Source organism: Crocodylus siamensis, chromosome 5 (genome assembly GCF_052110815.1).
Source record: "Crocodylus siamensis isolate JL-2025a chromosome 5, ASM5211081v1, whole genome shotgun sequence".
Taxonomy (NCBI): domain Eukaryota; kingdom Metazoa; phylum Chordata; order Crocodylia; family Crocodylidae; genus Crocodylus; species Crocodylus siamensis.
Window position 1 is genome coordinate 89489232 of NC_143399.1, and position 20206 is coordinate 89509437.

The 20206-nt window shown below is 42.0% G+C and overlaps 1 protein-coding gene across 1 annotated transcript in view; it reads left to right on the plus strand.

The window, feature by feature from the left end:
* The window catches only part of ZPBP (zona pellucida binding protein), a 48834-nt gene that overhangs the window by 23349 nt on the left and 5279 nt on the right, over positions 1-20206 (plus strand). The window contains exons 5-7 of the mRNA XM_090049778.1: positions 3679-3897; positions 9527-9603; positions 14362-14539. Coding sequence (XP_089905904.1) covers positions 3679-3897; positions 9527-9603; positions 14362-14539 — 474 coding nt within the window. The remainder of the gene's footprint in view (positions 1-3678; positions 3898-9526; positions 9604-14361; positions 14540-20206) is intronic.

Here is a 20206-nt window from a genome sequence, read left to right on the forward strand (position 1 = left end):
GCTAATTTAAGACTCTACATTTTGTGTTTACAATAATGTTAAGCATAGCTTCTTATTTTGAGTGGGTATTGTGTGATTATAACATATTAACAGATCTTTAAAAGATTATAATCTTGCTGTATTTTTTCTGAACAAATTATGTTATATGCTATAGCAAATGCCTCTCTACTAAAATAAAAAATACTACAAATATAATTTTCTCTCTTGACTATCAGATCCCCTTTCTTTTCTTTAGGGTCTGATTATACTTAAGCTCAACCTATGGCAAAACTCCTTTTATCTTTAGTGGGAGCTAGCTCTAACTTTACATTTCAAATATAAGCAAATGGCATTTAGGAACTTGGAATATAACAGACTAGACAGAGTTAATTTTTGTCATTAATTCAGTGAATTTGTTCAAGTCTATGTGGGGCGCGAGCCAGGTTGTGACTGTTGCCCCGGTGGGTTCTGTCCCCTGATGTTAGTTTGTGAGAGGGAGAGGTAGACTCGTAACGGTTCCAGAACATTTTTATTTGATCTCTTACTTATGCACCACTGGTGTTGATGTGGCTGCGCAGGCAGTTACACTTGGATCCGTCCCGGTTCGACTAAGGGACGGACGAACAAAAAACAAAACGATGGATCTCAGAACGACAACTTATGCACCACCAGTGTTGATGTGGCTGCACGTTTTGTCCCGGTTCGGATAAGGGATGAACGAACGAAAAACAACAAAACAATGGATCCAAGATAACAAAAAACAAAACGAGATCAAGAACAAGAATGGATACGAACGGGTGCACAAATGATTGCTTATGGCTCCGGAGGCAGAAGAAGCCCCGGGAAGCTGGCCAGGCCTACCCACTGAGCGGTGGATGCTCCGGCTTCTCTCTACTGAGCGGTGTTTGCTCTGGTTTCTCTGTGCTTCTCCCTGGGCAGAAGTTCAACCCTAACTTTATAGGCCAGATGACAAGCCCAATTTCAAGTCCCCGATTGGTCACATTTTCCTGCCAAAACGTTCGCGGGGTTTTTCCACAGGGGATGGGGTTTCCCCAGCACATGGCCACGGCCATGCAGCAAGCCAAATAAGGGCTTTCCAGATTGTTAGGAGAGTGCTTGGTGGCATCTTGCTGGGCAAAGCTGGCAGTGACCAAGTCCCTCCAACCTAGGAAGGGTACTTCCAATTTTAGTAGTTTCCCAATTTGCTGAACACAACTTGAGAAGAGAAAACTTTTCTGAATCATAATTCTTCCTAATCTAAAAATTGACAAAATTTCATCTCTCTCAACAACTCCACTTTTTAAATGTCATCCTTCAGTCCAACTGCAGCTTTCATCTTCCCCAAGAAGGTCTATCATAAAACAAAATGTAACTTCTATAAAATGTACAGGGGTTCCAGAACTCTACGGTCAGGGGAAATAAACAGAAGTTCAGCGTTCATTATGAGCAAATGGCACAGGTTCTGTTGAGTCATCTAAATTGGGAACCAGTATATCATCAAATACCAATGTACCGGAGGACTGGAAGAGGGCCAACGTGGTCCCCATCTTCAAAAAAGGGAGGAAGGAGGACCCGGGAGACTATAGGCCGGTTAGTCTTACCTTGATCCTAGGCAAGCTGTTCGAGAAAATTATTCTGGCACACATCCAGGAGGGGCCAGCCTGGGACTGCATGCTTAGGGGCAACCAACATGGGTTCATCAGTGGCAGGTCCTGTCAGACCAACCTGGTGGCCTTTACGATCAGATCACCAGATCATTAGACGCAGGGGTAGCAGTGGATATAATCTTCCTGGACTTCCGGAAGGCTTTTGAAACTGTCTCTCACCCCGTTCTCATTAAGAAACTGGGGGGCTGTGGTGTAGACACCCACACAGTCAAATGGGTCGCCAGCTGGCTGGAGGGCCACACCCAGAGGGTGGTAGTGGATGGGTCCTTCTCAACCTGGAAGGACGTGGGCAGTGGGGTTCCGCAGGGCTCAGTCCTCGGGCCCGCACTGTTCAACATCTTCATCAGTGATTTGGATGAGGGGGTAAAAAGCACCTTGTTCAAGTTTGCTGATGACACTAAGATGTGGGGGGACGTGGGCACACTGGAAGGATGCAACAGGCTACAATCAGACCTAGACAGGTTACAAGGATGGGCGGACAAGAATAGGATGGGTTTCAACACAGACAAGTGCAAGGTGATGCACCTCGGGAGGAACAACCGACACCATACCTACAGGTTGGGGAACTCCCCTCTTGTCAGCACGGAGGCAGAAGGGGATCTGGGGGTCATCATTGACTCCAAGATGAACATGGGCCGGCAGTGCGGAGAGGCAGTTAGGAAGGCCAACCGCACCTTGGCATGGATCCACAGATGCATCTCGAGCAGGTCCAAAGAGGTGATCCTCCCCCTCTATGCGGCACTGGTCAGGCCGCAGCTGGAGTATTGCGGCCAGTTCTGGGCACCACACTTCAAGAGGGATGTCAATAGCATGGACAGGGTCCAGAGGAGGGCCACTCATATGATCAGGGGACAACAGGGCAGGCCCTATGAGGAGAGCCTATGGGACCTGAACCTGTTCAGCCTCCAAAAGAGAAAGCTGAGGGGGGATCTTGTGGCCTGTTATAAACTAGTCAGGAGGGGACCAGCAGGCATTGGGGGAGTCACTGTTCCCCCGAGCACTGCCAGGAGTGACCAGGAATAACGGTCACAAGCTGGCAGAGAGTAGGTTTAGGTTAGATATCAGGAGGCGCTACTTCACGGTCAGGGCGGCTAGGGTCTGGAACCAGCTTCCAAGGGAAGTGGTGCAGGCTCCTACCCTGAGGGTGTTTAAGAGGAGGCTAGATGAACATCTTGCTGGGGTCGTTTGACCCCAGTATTCTTTCCTGCCGTGGCGGGGGGTCGGACTAGATGATCTGCTCAGGTCCCTTCTGACCCTAGAAACTATGAAACTATGAAATATTTTGGATAATTTCATGTTTTCTTTTGTTTGTTTCAGCTGTCTACTTTATCATTCTCTTCTTAATATGATCTCTCCTTTTTCCTTTTTTTCTTCTGATCCTTCATTTTCTTGTGCTTTTTGATTCCTCATAACTCATGTTAGCTCATTTACGCTATTTTCCTTTCGTCAGCATATATTGTACCAAAAGAGAGGCTTTCCTTATCTGCCCTGTATCAGCTGATTAGGAGGATGAGCAGAGACTCGGATGTAGAGCGAGATGCTGCTTAGCCAGTGCTCATTAACTGTAGTCTCTTGGATCCCATTTTGGGGAGAACTGATATGCTTGCCCTTTAAAACACATTTGTCATCCTTAGGTAGAAGATTTGAAATATTGTTTTATAATTAAGAGAAATGTTAGTGATGAATTACTGCATCTCATTAAAGTGGGTTTTCTGAAACTGTTACTGGGTTTCTTGCAACAGGCAAGGATTTTTTTGGGGGTGATATCTTTTACTGGACCAGTTGAAAAGCTGAGATAGCTATATGAAGAATAACTATATAAGGAAATGGTAAGATGAATAATAAACATTTAAAAATATTCCCTGTTGGTCTGACACATGTCCTTAACTTGAAACAGTTCTGTGAAGGTGCAAATTGATTTATGAATGATGACTTGACATCAAGAATTCATTTTCAAATAAAAATTTTGTACTTTTTTACTGACAAAATTGTTTAAGCATAAGATTCAGTATCTTATTTTCTTTTCCTGCAGCTTATTCTGATCCCGACTTCTACTACGAGTTTACAGCCCGATATCACTCAGCGCCCTGCAATAGTATCTACAACGTTTCTTTTGAGAAGAAGTTGCTTCAAATACTAACCAAACTAGTTGCTGAACTTTCTTGTGAGGTTACTTTAGTTAAGTCAGAGTGCCATCATGTTAAAATGCAGAAAGCAGGTCTGCAAAATGAAATCTTCTTTACTTTTACAGGTAAAATGTATTTGTATTTCAAAGAATGTTTATTTTTTTCAGTTAGAAGGTAAGTTTATTTTGTGATATATCTTCACTCGTATATACTTTTAATTGTATAGAACTATCTAGATGGGAATTAAGTGATCAGACTATTTTATGTGGTAAATCCAGAAAATTATAAAAATCCCAGACATCTGACTCCAAGTATATACTTTGTATTATCCCACAGAAATACTTTATGACTTTCTGTGACTGTAGGTAAATATTTTAAATTGATGACGTTAGAGTGATAGTGATACTTTGCTGCATGTCAATGCAGAGAAGCAAGGCTTGTGAAGTTCCCTTATTCCTTTTTGCTCATCGTTCCTATTGTGAGCGGTAGCGTAACAAATGGAGCAGCCTCTGCTGGTTGTCGTTTCCCTCTATGCAGTGCAGCAGAGGAATTAACTTGCATTAGGCGTGTAGCAGAGGGGTGAATACCTTTTCTGGGAAAGAGGCAGGGAACTGCTGAGCATAGTCATTCTCTGCATCACATTCATAGTTCCTTTCCCCAGTGCTACCTTCTCAAGGTTGTGACCAAACCATTTGATCTCCTAATAATTAAATGGCATCTGCTATTTCATATTTTTAAATTGACTAGGGTATGAATTGAGTATGTGAATAAAAGGACCCTGAAGCATATGTTGAAGTTGAAGAATTTTTGTTCTTTTGTTCAAATTTTGGTACGTTTTTTATAATTTCCCCTGAATTACTGTGTTTTTGTCAGGAAAAATATTTAAGGATTTATACCAGAAACTATCACCAGGAAATGAGAAAACAACATCTATTCTAATTCTTGGTCCAGACTCTACACATGTGGCTAAGCAGGAATGTCTGTAGCTTAAAGTTTGAATCCTTAGCTTCTGCAGGTTCACTGCATATCCAAAGCAACTGTAGAGATGGCATGGTGCCTCCAGTGGTCAGTTCTTTAAACAGCTGCTGCAGAAATGTTATGGAGTAACTGCCTCCAATCACTATCTATTTTTGTATCTTCCCTAGTTTTGCCATCTGTCAATATAATTCCACCTTAATATCCTTTAAGACAATTACATGCTAGAAAAAAAATAGATGGGAAATTTTGCTTAATTCACCTCCAGGCAGTTGCCAAATCTCTTCAGACAACTTTTTCAGAAATCCCGACTCCCCCTGCCCCTACAAGGAAGTATTAAGACAAACTGCTAGTGTCTGTACCATAGACTGAGAGCTTCATCTTTAAGCATGCCATATGGTATTTAGGACAGTCTGAACAGCATCCTTTCTCAAATCACCACCTCATCTGAACCAAAACTACATGGTAGGCACTGAAAGGAAGCCGCCTTTACCCACGACAGGATCCACAGTGGGAAGGCAAAACAAGAACTCTACCATCCTATGACAATGATCAACGTGTGCCTTTTATTTTCATGTCCCAGTGAAGAAGTAAATTCCTCAGTCTCAGCAGATCATGTTATAGTAACAAAAATGAGTCATGAAAACTATGAAGGAATTCCCTGTATTCTCAGATTAGTTGGCTACAAAAGAAAGCACAGAACATGTCCTGTTGTAAATTTTGAATGGCAGAGGTTCAGATTGTCTGACATGTAAATTTTCTGCTATCCTGAGGTCACAAGTTTCTTCATCTTTCTTTCAGTACCCCTTCTGTAATTATCAGAATAGTCAAGCAAGCCAAAACATGTGTGTTGTTAAGAACAGCCCTGGTTTGGCTCTGGTACCAGGCATTTTCTGTCTCCTGGCTGTAGCATTGAGACTTCTTTTTTCACTACTTTGTTTTCTGAATTCGCTTTCTCATCACCAGGACAAAATTATCCATCCATAAATGAAATTCCTTGAGTTTTGACATGACTGCTGATTTGTTTTACAAGCTGGATTTGAATGCTTCATTCACATGCTGCACATTGTTTTTAGAGTGAGAAGCCCTCAAAAAGTAAATGTAATGCTTTGAAGTGGAAAAGGATTATCTTTCAGTCTCTCAGAAAGGGCGACATTTTTTCAGTTCCTTATCTCCTATTTATGAACTGTCACCTTCTTTGGACTCGGAATGTAACATTTACCAAATGGATATAATCAATTATTTGAGTTTGGCAGTTTGCTCCCTATGGCTGTGTCCAGATGAACTCAGCCATTTGTTTCCCTGGGGACAAGTTGCAGTGGCACACCTTGTCCCCAGGGAATGCCTGTGTCATGCACGCTCTGGTACATGGCAGGTTACCCCAGGTGGGGTAGGGGAGGCTGGGGCCAACAACTGTGCTAGCCCCAGAAACCTTACCTGGGGTTCTGCACCCATAGTGCTCCTACAGCTGGCAGCCTGGCTGGCAACTAGAGCATGGCACCAGCTGGCCAGGCTCCAGCTTGGGGCTGTACTCACTGCTGCCATGTGTGCCACCCTGCTTTTTTATGGCATGTGTTTTTTTTGACCCCAGGATCTCCCAGGGTCGACTCCCCGCCTCCCCTTCCCCACAAGATAGCAGCACAGCACATGCCTGCATGTGTAGTGTGTGGTGCTGCAGATGGGTCTACAGCACCATATACCGCATGTCCATGCTCATGTGGACATGGCTTATGTGGGGTGTAGCTCTCTCTAACATCTGCATAAAGAATTTTTTAAATTAAACTGTAAATGTTTCACCTTAGTTTTACCTAAACCAGTCAATTTGCATTTTTTCTCTTCTGAGTTGTACACATTGCTGAAGAAATCTAGCTTACACAGGATAGATATCCTTAGCTATTTTCTAGCTATTTAAGTAGAAGTTAGGTTTTTTAAATTCTCTGAGATGAGATTGCTTCTGGATCAAAAAGTCCATACCTGTTGTGAATTTCCAGAAGTTGCAGTACCCCAAGGTCTTATATTTTACATCTTCCAGAGGCTTTTAATATGTATTTCACAAATGTTTCTATTACAGAGATGTGTAAATATGGTACAAAGAGTTCAGTTCACAGATTTACAGTTCTTCATTTGACATCTTAATTTTGAAGAGGAATCCATTAATCTTGACTTAATTAATACTTTTCATTTCTCACCATACCAAACTGTTGCTGCTTGTTAATCTCCCAAGAACGGGATCAGTATAGATGGTGACTAAAGCTAAATCATCTGTCTGGCTTGAACTATGCTTCTTACCTTCCTTTACTCACTTCTAAATTTCATAAGGACCTCTGAGAAAACAGAAGAAATAAGTAGTGGCTAGACCTGCAGAAATCACGAGCGTGAAAAGTCCTTTTACAAGAATGTAGCTCCATACATGCAGTCATTTTAAAAAATGATGTTAGCTGGACCAATTCTTCTTGCTATATATACTGTAAGATTGCTTGTGAATTAAAAAGAACTGATTATTGGAAGCATGAAGAACTGTTGTTTTTGAAGATAGGGGAGACAAATATTCTTTTTCAGAAGTAAGCTTTTGAAGTCCCTGCTTCAGCTTTTGTATACCCACACATTACGAGCATTGCTCCAAATATGACATCATTTAAAATCTTTCTTCCATAAACTACTGCTATAGGCATATTGTTCTGAAAGTGGTTGCTTATCTGTATTGTAAGAAATAGAAGTCTAATATAATAAGAGCCTTAGTCTGTCTCTCTGTCCATAATGCTGCGGGCCAACTGTGCATGCACTGTCCACAGGGCAGGCGGCGATTGGCTGGCCCGGACTTTTATGGACAGACAGATAAGAGGAGGTGAAGGCGGAAGTGGTCAGGGGCCAGGGAGTGGGCCAGGTGGTCAGGGGCGTGGTGTGCCATGCTGCCTGCTGCAGGGCATGGCTGCATGGTGTGCTGACTGCAGGGTGCTGCCTGCCACGAGCCATAGCTGTGTGGCTACCCTCCCCGCTGCCTTCCATTTCCCACTGCTTGTTGTTGGGAGGTGTGATGCAGCACACCCCCAGACCACAGTGAGCAGGGAGCAGGAGAAAGTGGAGATGAAGAACGGGGGAGCGGCTGTGTGCTGCAGTCCTGCCACAGCGCGCCCTGCCCCCCTGCAGCACGTCCCCAGTCACCTGCCCTGGTCCCTGGCCCTTGACCACTTCTGCCCAGGGAGGGGAAGCAAGTTGGAGGGGTGGTTGCATGCAGCCAGACACTGAGTTGGGGCAGCATAGGGTGGCAGCTATGGCTGCTGCATGCAAGCTTCCCCTTGCTTCCTGAGAGGCAGGGTGGAGTGGAGCAGGGGGAGGTGAGGAAGGCACACAGGGCCAGATGAGGGAGGACCTGGGGTGGAGGGCACATGACCCGCCCCCCATGGCTCCCTTGCACCAAGCCCCTGGATGAGCCACTGGGCTTTGATTGCCTCACAACCCAGTCCAGCTGAGGCCCCAAAGGTGGGGGCAGAGGGGGGCTCTGATGCAGGCCTGTGTCCTTGCCTGCCCATCATTCTTGATGGGCAATTTGCTGGTACTTAGATATTTGCCATGTTTCAAAGTTAACAGGTTTCTTAGTGATCAGAAGCAAAAATAAATACTACCACCAACCAAACAGGGCTTTTTTTGGAAATGGATATCTCAAATAGTTTTTAAGCATACTTGACAATATGCACATCACAGTAGATCACAGGCATGCTCAGTAAATCAGAAGTAGATAAATCTGATGATTTAATGATTCCTTTGAAGTATTACAAGTCACATATCTGAACATAAAGTAATTCCTATATAGTGTTTTTTTCAGGGACATCCAGAAATTTCATTTTTGTAAATCAGAAAAAAATCTCTAGGTCTAGGGACAAACATTCAAAAAGCCTGAGCCTGAATTGATTCAATCTTTGTAGGTTAGTCTAACCTGGCTAGGTTAAATCAGTTTGTAACCAGACAGACATCCCAGAAATGCAGGCACATGCCTTCAGTGGCTCAGGCGAGAAGCTGGGGAATGCTAGAGCAGCCCTCCTTTCCCTTGCACAGAGCTGTGCTGAGGGGGGCATGGCCAGGCCCCAGCAGGACACTATGATTAGGGAGGGGTGCCCCCTCCCCCTGAGCAGCCCAGCAGGGAATGTTTATCACTTCTAACTTCGTGTTTATCAGTCTATCAGAAAACGGAGCAACATTACCAGCTACCTGTTTATTCTGCTTTTGTCCTGTCTGCCACAGCTCAGGCAAAGCATGTGGTCTGTTAGCTAATGCTGAGAGATATCTGTGAGGGACGGGGGAATGCCTGCTTAGCAGAGAGTGGGGAGGGAAGGTAGGGAAGCAGAAGCCAGGCAGATGCCTGCAGAGACTGCTGGAGCTGCAGCCAGGGAGCAGAGGGGAGGGGCCAGCCCTGCTGTGGAGCAGAGAGCCCCCCTGCCCCCACCTCCCCCAGCTCAGAGAGCATGCAGGGATGCTGGGGGAGCCTGATTTAATTTAAACCAGCAAGGGGTCTGGGACAGACATTGCATAAACTGGTTTGAGCCAAATCAGTTAAGTCTGATACTATATTCAATCAGGTTTATCTCAAATCTGTTTGAGCCACTTTCAGACTGGTTTATGTGCACTGAACATCTGTTCCGTTACAGGTTTAAACCAGTTTCTGATCACTTAAACTGGTTTATGTGTAATGTCTGTCCCTAGCCTAGAAGTTAATGTTTCTGGGATATTTTATGTTGATTTCTTTGTCTTTATTCTGCTAAATAAAAGCATGTTTTGTTACAGTTTCTTCCTTCGAAGAAAACAAACCAAAGAATCGCTGTCAGAAAAACACTTGTGATAAAACTAAAAGATTAAACAAGGTACTATAAATAAGGCAAAAAAAAGTAAAAATTATTCATTTATTTTTTACGTTACCAGTAACTTGTTTTAAATAATGAATATACTTACACAAAACATGTTAATGTATGTACAGATAGAGCTAGGCACGATATTTTATCATCTGCTAAAATTATTTAATTTAATTTGGCCAAGTGGAGAGGAAAGAATCATACCATAGAGACCTTTGGGCATCTCTACATATGGTCTGTGGTGCTCGGTAGCTGCTTTAATTAAAATGCCCACAGCATCTCATATATTTAGCATCTTGCATTTCAAATTGGCAGTGGGGGCACTTTAGCGAAAGCTTGGTCAACAGGCTTTGGTTAAAGTACCCCCCCTTTGGTATTTTGAAATACAGGGATTTGAAATACATGAGACACTGCAGCATGTTGGTGTGTTCTGACTAGAACACTTCAGCAGACTAATCGTTCTAATAACAGTTCGTCAGAGTACATGTAAAAGTGCCCTTTGATTTCAGGTGATGAGACAAATTACACAAGTAAATTATTGATCTTAAAAAGCAACAAAACAATCAAAAGAGTTTTAAGAAGTGCTCTGTTAACATGTTACTTTGCAATAAAGCATGTTTTTCCATCACTCAGAAATGACCATGATGCTGACACATGGTTTACTATGAAGTTAAAAAGTCCTAGTAAGACTAAAAAGATTAAATATGGTTTATTTGATTTTAATGTCTCATTTAGATAAAGGACATAAGAGGCTGTAATAGTTTTAGAACAATATAATATTGAGCTATTTTTCAGAAATATTTTTTGGTTTTTGATAAAATTGATCTTGAAGACAAGTGCTTTATAAAGACTGAGTCATTGGGTTTAAGTTAAAGGAACATTCATTATGAAAAATATATAAGAAAAATATGTCAATGTACTTTTCCCCATTATAACATGCAAGGTTTTTGCTGTTTGCAGCAGAATTTCAAGTTCCTCTATTTTTCGTGAAAGATTTTGGGGATTGCTAGAGAGCTGGTAGGATTATCAACATCAGAGAAACCAAACAAATGAAACATGATTGAGACTACTTAATCATTCAGATTGTTTAATGCCCTTTAAGCAATGAAGCTATACCAATTTTTACTGGATGAATGTCTCCAATTCCTCTCTCCCTCTCTGCCTACTCCCCCCTTTTAGATTTTTGTTCAAACCAAATGCCTGAGAAATACTTGGGGAAAAGATATGTATTTGTTAGAGGACACATTCTACAAATGTCTTACTTTTCTGTTCTGTTTCCCATTTTATTATTGTGCATCCAGGAGTTGAATCTTCCATTCAGATGAGATGGGTGTATTTTTAGATAGTATTTTTGGAGATACTCACCCCATCTTAGTTTCAGGAAGAGAGTTGAAAGTAAATGGGAAAAACAAAAATCTGAAAAAATCACTGTATTTTGAAATAGCATAACTTTTCTTGTTTTCAGATCTCTGGGACTTATTTTTTAACTATACTTCAAAGCATTAAACCCAATATATGGGGTCTACCTATATCACACAGGAACTTACCAATTTTTGCAGGTTGATCACAGCATCAGGTTCTAATTCTGCAGTGATTTCATGGCAGCCTTGCCCCTCTGCACTGATTGCAGGAGAGATGAGGGGGCAACTGCCATCTTTGTTGCTGGGTACCCTTCATGCAGCCCTGCCCCTCTGGGCTGATTGGTGGGGAAGAAAGATGAGAAGGCAGCCACCATCTTGTCTGCTGCCGTTTGTGCCATCCCTCCAGCCACTGCCTTCCCCTCCTGGCAGCAAAGACCGCTGGTTCCCACTGGGGAGCCAGCGTTTTATTTTTAATAAGACTTTTTTGTTGGTGGTTTTGCAGACAATCCTGGATTTCACGGTTTCCGCGAAATCCGCTAAACTGAATTAAGTAGGTCCCTTCCAGTAAATGGAATTTCACATTTGGTTGGTGGAGCTTCAGTTATGCAGTCATGAACTCATTTTCTTCTGTGTACTCTAAGACATGAAGCATGTGTGTTCCTCTTCTAACATCTCCTGCCATAGTTCCAAGAAATTGAATTCAAGCATTGTAGTTTGGATCTGGGATAAAGTCAAGAGTGCATGTCAGATTTTACCTCAGAGGGCAAGCAGACCTGGATCCAAGCACTCTGCTTCCTAGGGAGACAATCTCTGAACATGAGACTGATGGTTCCCTACAGCATGCTGTCCTGCTCCCTTACCTGGCAGCAAGGTCCAGATATGTGCAGCCAAATCTTCCTCCTCCCCTCTCATTAATCTACAACAATTGTGATGGATGCCTTCTCTCTGTTAAACTAGAAAGCACATCACTGTCTTGCAGACACAGGACTCTCTGGAAGCAGAAGGTGACAAACCTCTGCATCAGATTGTTGTAGCTGATAGTGGAACCGAGCTTACAGGTCCCTCCTCTTCTGCAGACAAAGGTGTTATATCAATCTTGATTGTTAATACCACCACCAAGTTTTTTCTCAAAGTGGTGAGAAACTGTGCAGGGAAACAACTCTCCTGTCACACTGGTGCATCTGCCATTAAATGTGCCTCTGCAGTGCACCTTTGTGACTGAGGAAAATAAGAAATGCTGATCATATTGATCAAGGTCTCAGTTATGGTTCTTTGTCAGACATCCTGATTCCATGGTCAGAAAGTCTCTTATGTGCATTCCCAGCATGCCTCTGATTTTTTCAGGTGCTTTACAGGGTGAACCAGGACTTGGTCTGCATGGTCTGACTGGCCGCCATGTGCCTCAGTTTGGTTCTAGTACCTTCTGCCTAGTGTCCATGAGGGGACCAGTGTCTCTGTTTTTGGTCCTGAACTGGCTTACCCAGGACCAAAGGGACCTGGCCCCTGAGCCAGCTGACTCAAGGACAGCACTGTACCCAGATCTGTACTCCCATCATCTCAAAGTCTGGGTACTGGATGGCTCTTGCAGGTATAGCAAGAACATTCTGCTGAAGTTAAACAGATATGTATGCAGCAGGAAGGATCAATTAGACATACATACTTGGTGATGTAGATCAGATTTTCTGGCTGATAGGCCACTGAAAAATCTCTTTTTGTACCTGCCCAACAGAGGTCTTTCTATAAAATAAAGTAGTTGAAAATCTTTGAGCTTCTGCATGCATTGAGAATCCTTCAGCCTCTTACAGCTTCTTTGCATATGGCTTGCTGCTGTGCCAGCCTAGAAGAACAAAAAAGCACCTAAGAGCCACAGACAATTGACTGGAGAAAGTAATAATTATGTCTTCATAAGAGGACTTGAACTATTCATAGTAAATAAAGCATAGAATTACATATTGGACAATACATATAAACCAAACAAAATACTGAATAGTTGCTAATTAAGCATCATTCATTCTATGTAATGAATAAAGTAGAGGTATCTGGAAAAAAAAGATTTATTTACATATTTAAAAACAGGCCTAATTCATACACACATTCAAATTCAAGTTATAAAAGCTATCTTCAGTTGGTATTACCCAACTAATGAGCACTGAACTTTGAAATCTTTATTCCCCAATGTCCATATTGTTTTGGTGTATGATTATTCTATCTATATAAATGAATTTATGAACCCCACTTCAAAACTAATTTATTATAGTGCTTCTCTTGTCACACAGAGGCCAGGTAGGGTGACGGGAAGGAGCAAGTTCCTACCTTCTTGCACAGGAGCCAGGCAGGGAAATGGGAGCACTTACTTGCTTGCACAGGAGCCAGGAAGAGAAATAGGAGCACTTACCTCCTTGCCTAAGGTTCAGGTGGGGAGAAATGAGCATTTACCACCTTGCATAGGGGCTGAGCAGGGACAAGGATCATCCCTCCTCCTACCCAGTGGTATCCTTAAAAGGATCTCACAGCATCCCAATTGATCTCTGAAAAGAAAAAATTATCATGCAATTATTATAGCTGTGATGTTTTAAAAAAATGTTAATTCATACTACTGTAATTACCCAAATCCAAGACAACTTCATATTTAAGATAACTCCCCAATAATTAGATTTTCTACATGGAAAATGTATACATTTATTATAATTTTCTCTGTATTGAATCTAATTATTTTTCTGTGCAGCACTGCAGCAGGGAAAACTGTGTTAGGGAAGCAGGTGGCAGGGGAGTCGAAAAGGCTGACCCTTGCCTCTTGCTCCCTGCCACCCCCCTGCCTACACATTCCTCTTTTTTCCTTGCCCCCAACGCCAGTCCTGCCTGGTGCCTCCACTCCTGCACCCTCCTCCCCTCCCCTGAAATGTCCCTTTATGCCCTGTGCCAGAGCGACCATGTGCTCCATGCCCCAGGCTGCAGCCAGACCTGAAGCTGCAACGGATAATAAGTGGTAGGGCAAAGCTGACAGAAGAGGCAAGCTGGGGGAACGGAGGCTGGGAGGAGGAGGCTGTGACTCTGACTTTGACCCTAAGCCCAAGTTGGGGCTGGCGTAACAGCAGCTGTCTGCTCCTATCTTTCATTCAAATACAAGAAGAAAGGCTTTTTCCCCCACATTGAATGGGGGAACACTTTGTTTTGAATTTAAATAAATAGAGTTATGCGATTTTATAATTAACAATAAATACATGAATGTTAGACTGGCTAGCTAGCTGTAGTCCATTAGAAAGCAATAATCAGTAACAGTAATAACCCATCTCTTAAATCCTGTATGTTATAACCCATGCCTCTTAAACTATAAGCAAGAGATCAGAAACAGCTTGTTTTAATTTTTTGAATGGTTGATTTTAGAAAATACCTGTTTTTTTTAATTTAGGCAAAAGATCTTATAGAGAAATTTTTTAAAGAACAAGTGGAAGTGCTGGGAAAACGTTCTAATCCATTGCCTGAAATATACTACATCGAAGGTACCCTACACATTGTGTGGGTTAATCACTGCCGCCCAGGATTTGGAATGAACTCTCTGATACATCCAGATTGTCCTGATTGTTGTGGTATGTAATGAATTTACAAATCATACAGATTGCTCAACAACTCAAGATTACTTTTATTTAATTAAGCCTCATGCATAATTGAATGTTTAGTTAATTGTATCACTTTGCCCTGGGAACCTGTTATGTTTTTCCAGGTAACCAAAGTTGAACTGGATTGTTTTTTTGGTAGTTTTGTAAGAAGCATCTTTGTGTTCTCAAGAGTAATATTTGTCATCTAAAACGTGATCCAAATTAAAGTAATTGGGATTTGAGTTAGGCCCTTAGATAGCACTCTTTATTTTGAGTTAGAACAGAAGCTGTGATCTAAAAAAGGGTTAAGATTTCACTGTCCTGCTGGAGGAAGTGGCATAATAGAGTTAGTACCCAGGGCAAACACTGTTGGAGAGTAAGGGGCGCAGGGGGTGCACCAGCCTTACTCATGCTGGCATTCCTATGCAGTCCTGGCTGAGCTGCTGCCGCCAACATGCTTGCTCTGACCACGTTGGCTGGTGCTCTTACAACAGCAGCAGCCAAGAGCTGTTTTGGAGGGACTTCACGGAAGTTGGGGGCAATTCTACTAACTTGATGCTTGGGGCAGATGTCCCTCCTGCCCGCTTTTAGTTACACTACTGTTTGGAGGTGCCGCGTCAGATGAGACAAATTAAATGGGTCCGATTTTTTAATATTAAAATGCACCCTTGTAAATGCAGAAATAGTAACATTATGTCCCAGTCTGATTACAAGTTAGTAATTACATATGGCTTAGTGGAATTTCTACTGCAGTTGAATTATTTCACACACATTTCACAGTTCCAAATAGCATGTAGTGTCACTAAGCACTTTAGATAGTTGCCTACTTCACCCGACTGGTAGCTGAAATGTAAGTCGTGGAGGAAATGATCTTGATGTATGGCTTGCATATTGCACATTAAATTTATGGAGCACTTTGTGATGCATCAGAATGTAAGGCATTGTAGAAACAGAATATCTTTATCATTAGTATTGATCATTAGTTGGGGATGGTCCTGCTTTAAGCAGAGACTTGGACTAGATGACCTCCTGAGGTCCCTTCCAACCCTAATTTTCTGCAATTACAGCGAGGTTTTCTGGGGAAACTGATGCTTTATGAAGTCCATGTGTAAAAGGCATTGGAAGAAGACAGCAAAAATAGTGCAAAAATTGAGGAAATATTTATAGGGATTATTTAAAAACTATAAAAGAGAAATTAGAAGGAGAGAAATACAGTCTGGAAAACTCAAATGCAGAAACCCCCACATGCCTTCCAGCATAGAGGATGAATGTATATTGTGACAGGGTGACTGAAACACCCTGTCAAGGGAACAATGACTTACCCAGAGAGGCAGGGAAAGTCATGGCGAGCCTGGGTGGGAGAAACGCTGCACTCTGAAGAATTAAAGGTACCAGCTTGGGCCGCAGCAGATCAAAGGCTGCGTGGGAAACCAAGCTGCCAGGGGCTTGAGCCCGGGAGAATGGCATGGACAAAAGGAGAGAGAAAAACCGCGTCAGAGGAAGAAAGAGAAAACAGCTGGGTCAGGCAAGAAGCGAATGGGAGGCTGCCATGGTGGACCCAGTTGGGGAAGAGGGAAATTTAAGGGACGCTGAGAGGGCGTTTTGGAGGCAGCAGGAGAGAAGAAAAGAAAAGGAGAGAATGCAGGGGAGACTGGAATAGAGGACCGACCCTGGAGCTCAAAGGAAAACCCCTATTCCTCAATTTACCTGGAGGGATCCTGCGAAGAGGCTGCTCAGCAGGGGAAAGGCAATGCAGGAACGGAGGGAACTACTCAGCTGGTGAGTCTTGCCCTGGGGGTGTAGTTAACCACTCTGGGAACCTTGAAGAAAGCAAAGACACTGACGAGATTACTCCCCATGGGGGGTGAGTCCATCCTGACCCTGAATGTAAGCATGGGACTGGAAGCAAGGGTGGCTGGCTTGAGGCCTGTGCAGGGAAGAACGGGGCAAGCAACTGAAAGAGGAGGGAGATTCCTAGCAGTGGTACTTAAGACCGAGACTGGAGTACCAACATCAGAGGCCAGTACCAATGCACTTGAAACATCTGGGGTGGTTAGGGCAGGGTATGGGGATGGTGGAGCCCTGTGAAGACGAGCCAATGCCATGAGTCCCTAACTAATGCTTTGTTTCCCCAAGAGTGTCTCAGCTTCTATCTCCTGTAACACCAAAGGGTGGCAGGGATTTTTCAAAAGACAAAACACTACCATCTATAGAGAGATGACTTGGTTCCAGGCGGCACGCCAGTGACCTCCTACATATACAAAAACTACTGGCAAGATACAAATAGAATATGAACAAGAAAGGAGCTATTCTGTAACATACTGGTATAGAAAGAGTTGGACAAATCCTTTTAACTTTTCTTATGCAAGTCATGGCTTTGACGGTGAAATTACTTACGTAAGTGAAGTGACTAAAATTTGGATTATTGTTTTTAAAAGCTACTTTTGACTCCTTGGAAAGAGAGTTCATTTTTTATAATTGTGATAAAAGTCAAATGATCTCAACTCAGTATTGCAGCTGAGAACTTACTAAAGTGTTAGAATATAGAAGCATGAAGAGGAAGTAAATCTTTTTCAATAGATGAAGTTTTCTGCAGAGCTGGAAATTGGGGCTGCTCTGACGCACTGTAATTACAGCACATTGGAATAGATTTGATTAATTGAGATGCCTCTGCATCTCGTGTATCAGCATCCTCACAATACAAAATAGTGGCAGAGGCACTTGAATTAAAACTGGTCAAACAAACTTTAGTTCAAGTGTCCCTGCTGCCATTTTGAAGCACAGGGATTCTGATACACGAGATGCCGTGATGGTTTCTTGGAGCCACTCTAATTAAAGCATGCTCCAGCCCCCGCCCCCCCCATCCCCAGAGCACATGTAAAAGTGCCCTGGGAGAAAAGAACAATGGATTCCATCCCAAAAGCTATCTAGACACTTAAAGTGCTGTAAAAAAGAAAATGTAGGAGAATAGAAGTAGGTAGTATAATAAAACAAAAGTTGCAGACTGCAGCATATTTGAATCTTCAATTTTCCTTGTGCTCTGATTATGAAAAAGAACTTGTACCATGCAAGATAATTTCTTTTAGTGGTATGTAGTGAAACATTTGGAAGTTTTAGATATATCTATTTACATAATCTCAAGGAAAATTACATTAAAATCACTGTAGGGATTACATCTCTTCTTAGGAAGCTTTATAATATAGAAGTTTCTAGTTTTATCATGAACTCACCTCCTTTATCCTATGCAGAGGCCAGCTACCATAAATGCAGTTGTTCCAGACAAGGCTCCTCAGCTAAGATGCTAAAAGATTTTTATAGTATGAAAATTAAAATGTAAAACACCAGCTTTTTTTCTTAGAATAAATTAGTAGTTCTACATGTTAGAATTTTTTGAGGAAAACACTCTAGGTAAATTAAAGATACCTGGAGCTTGGATTCTGAGTTCACCACACATTTTCATTCCCATCAGCTCAACAAATTTCCTTAAGCAAATGCTATTTTCTAACCTCCTATGATAGGTATGCAACCCTGAACAGAAGTACTTGTTTTTTCTAAAGTGCTGGCAATATTTTTCCTTACCCTTATACATGTCAGTCCCTGTTTTTATTCCACTCACAGATTTGAAAATGGATTCCTTCACAGAACCAAGTCCTCACATCAGCTCCTTCCTCTTATTCCACTTCTTTTGGGTGGGTGGGTAAAGTTTAACATTTTCTTTTAATTTAACTTCCTCCTTTTTCTTGCTGTGGCAAGCAGAACTATTATATGACCATAGTATCAATATGCAACAGCCCCATTTATCTCAGTCATACTATAACCATATGATATTAAATAAAGATGAGGCTTATCCTCTCTGTCCCTGGATTCCTTTCAGAAATCTGTCCTCCTGTTCAACGACCTCTCCCGCCACACATCCCAACACATTTTTTTACTTCCTCCCACTCATAGCTGTTATTTTTAAGTGGGTTCTCATTCTTTGATCACAATGCTTGATGTCCTTGGACATCCTTCTGGAAATGTGCTCAAATCTATAGGTGCTTTTTTGGCTTAATTTCCCAAGTTCGTGAATGAAGTATACGTATTTAAATGTGTGTACATTGTTTGGGAATTTGAGCAATGAGGTTAAAATATTAGGACTTGCATACTTGGTCATGCAGCTGTGGAAGCTTTTTGTTTAGTAGATCACTATTCAATAGTGTGTACATGTTTCTCAAACTATACATTCTGTCGGATATAAGACAGAAAGAGACCTCTAAGGTGATTGAATGCAGTAGGAAACAGCTTTTTTGCTCCTGCTCTTCCTATTACAAATGTGGTCCAGAACCTTCCACCTCTGATAGCGAAAAACCTTCTAATTTCTCACTTAAATCTTCTCAATTATTTGTGTCTATAGTTTATACCCATTTGTTTTTGTGACAGCCTTGTCTTTTAGTTAAAATACCAGTTTTTTGTCTGTGGTGTTTACCTATCCAGTATACTTCTAGAGAATAGTCATATTTTCATTCAGCCTCAGTTTTGCTGAGCTAAATAATTCAGGTTCCTTCAGTTGGCTTTCATAAGATAGGTTCTCTATCCCCTGTTCATCTTAGCAGTCTTTTGCTATGTGTGCCCAACAATTCTGCATTTAAGCATCCCCTTTTAGGACACTTATACACATATGTTTTTGTTTCACGATGCCCAGGATATCTGCCACTTTGGAGTGGATTCAATTAATCAAGTCTTCTCTGCATATGAGCTAATGTGAACTGTGCTGTGCCATATGCAGTTGTATAGGTGGTGAAATGCATGTCAGCGTGCAGAAAATGGTGGCGGTATGCTTTTGAACTAAAGCACCTTCTATGTGTTTTAGGTCAAAAGTGCATTGTTGCTATTTTCTCAGTGCTGATGCACATTTCGCTGCTTATCCAACTGTAAGCGTTGCAGCACCAGGTGTTTTTAAAAGCACCCAGCGCTCCAGCACGTACATGTGTAAAAGTGCCCTTAGATTCCTTGCCATTATAAGAATAGAACTTTTTGACCCAAAGTAAACCAATTCCTTCTGATCCAATACAAACCTGTCATGATGTACATTACCCCATCACTTCGATCTTTCTCTCTTGCCCTGAAAGTTCAAGTCCTGATTGTTGTTCCTCTTTTTTTTGTTATTACTATAATATTCCACTTTATGTCCCTCACTAGTAATTCTAGTCCTTCCATTTTGTTACCTTAGTACTAAAAGTACCAATAACATACATACAAACAATTCCATCTCTCTGACCCATTAAAATTGTTAAACCAGATTCATTATACGCCATCCTTCCACCAACTGCCCGCCTGTAAGTGTCATCAGTACTACTTCCTTTTACCTTTCTATCCATACTCTTGTTGTCTGCTATTCCAGAATATGTTTTCGTTTGTAAGCTTTTCCTTCATCCATGTATTAAAACCAGGTCTCATAACCTTAAAATTGTTAGGCTCTTGCAATCTGCAGCTCTCAGTTCCTAGTTTAAAATGTATCAATTGTATCAGTCATGATCCCAGAATGTTAGAATCCCAGCATGCAGATAGATAACATTCATCAAGGAGGGTCAGTTTTTTTGGAAAATGCCTTCCAAACAGTAGCTGTACATCTCAAACTTATTTTTCTACTCATCATGTCGATTCCAAAGCCATGTAGAT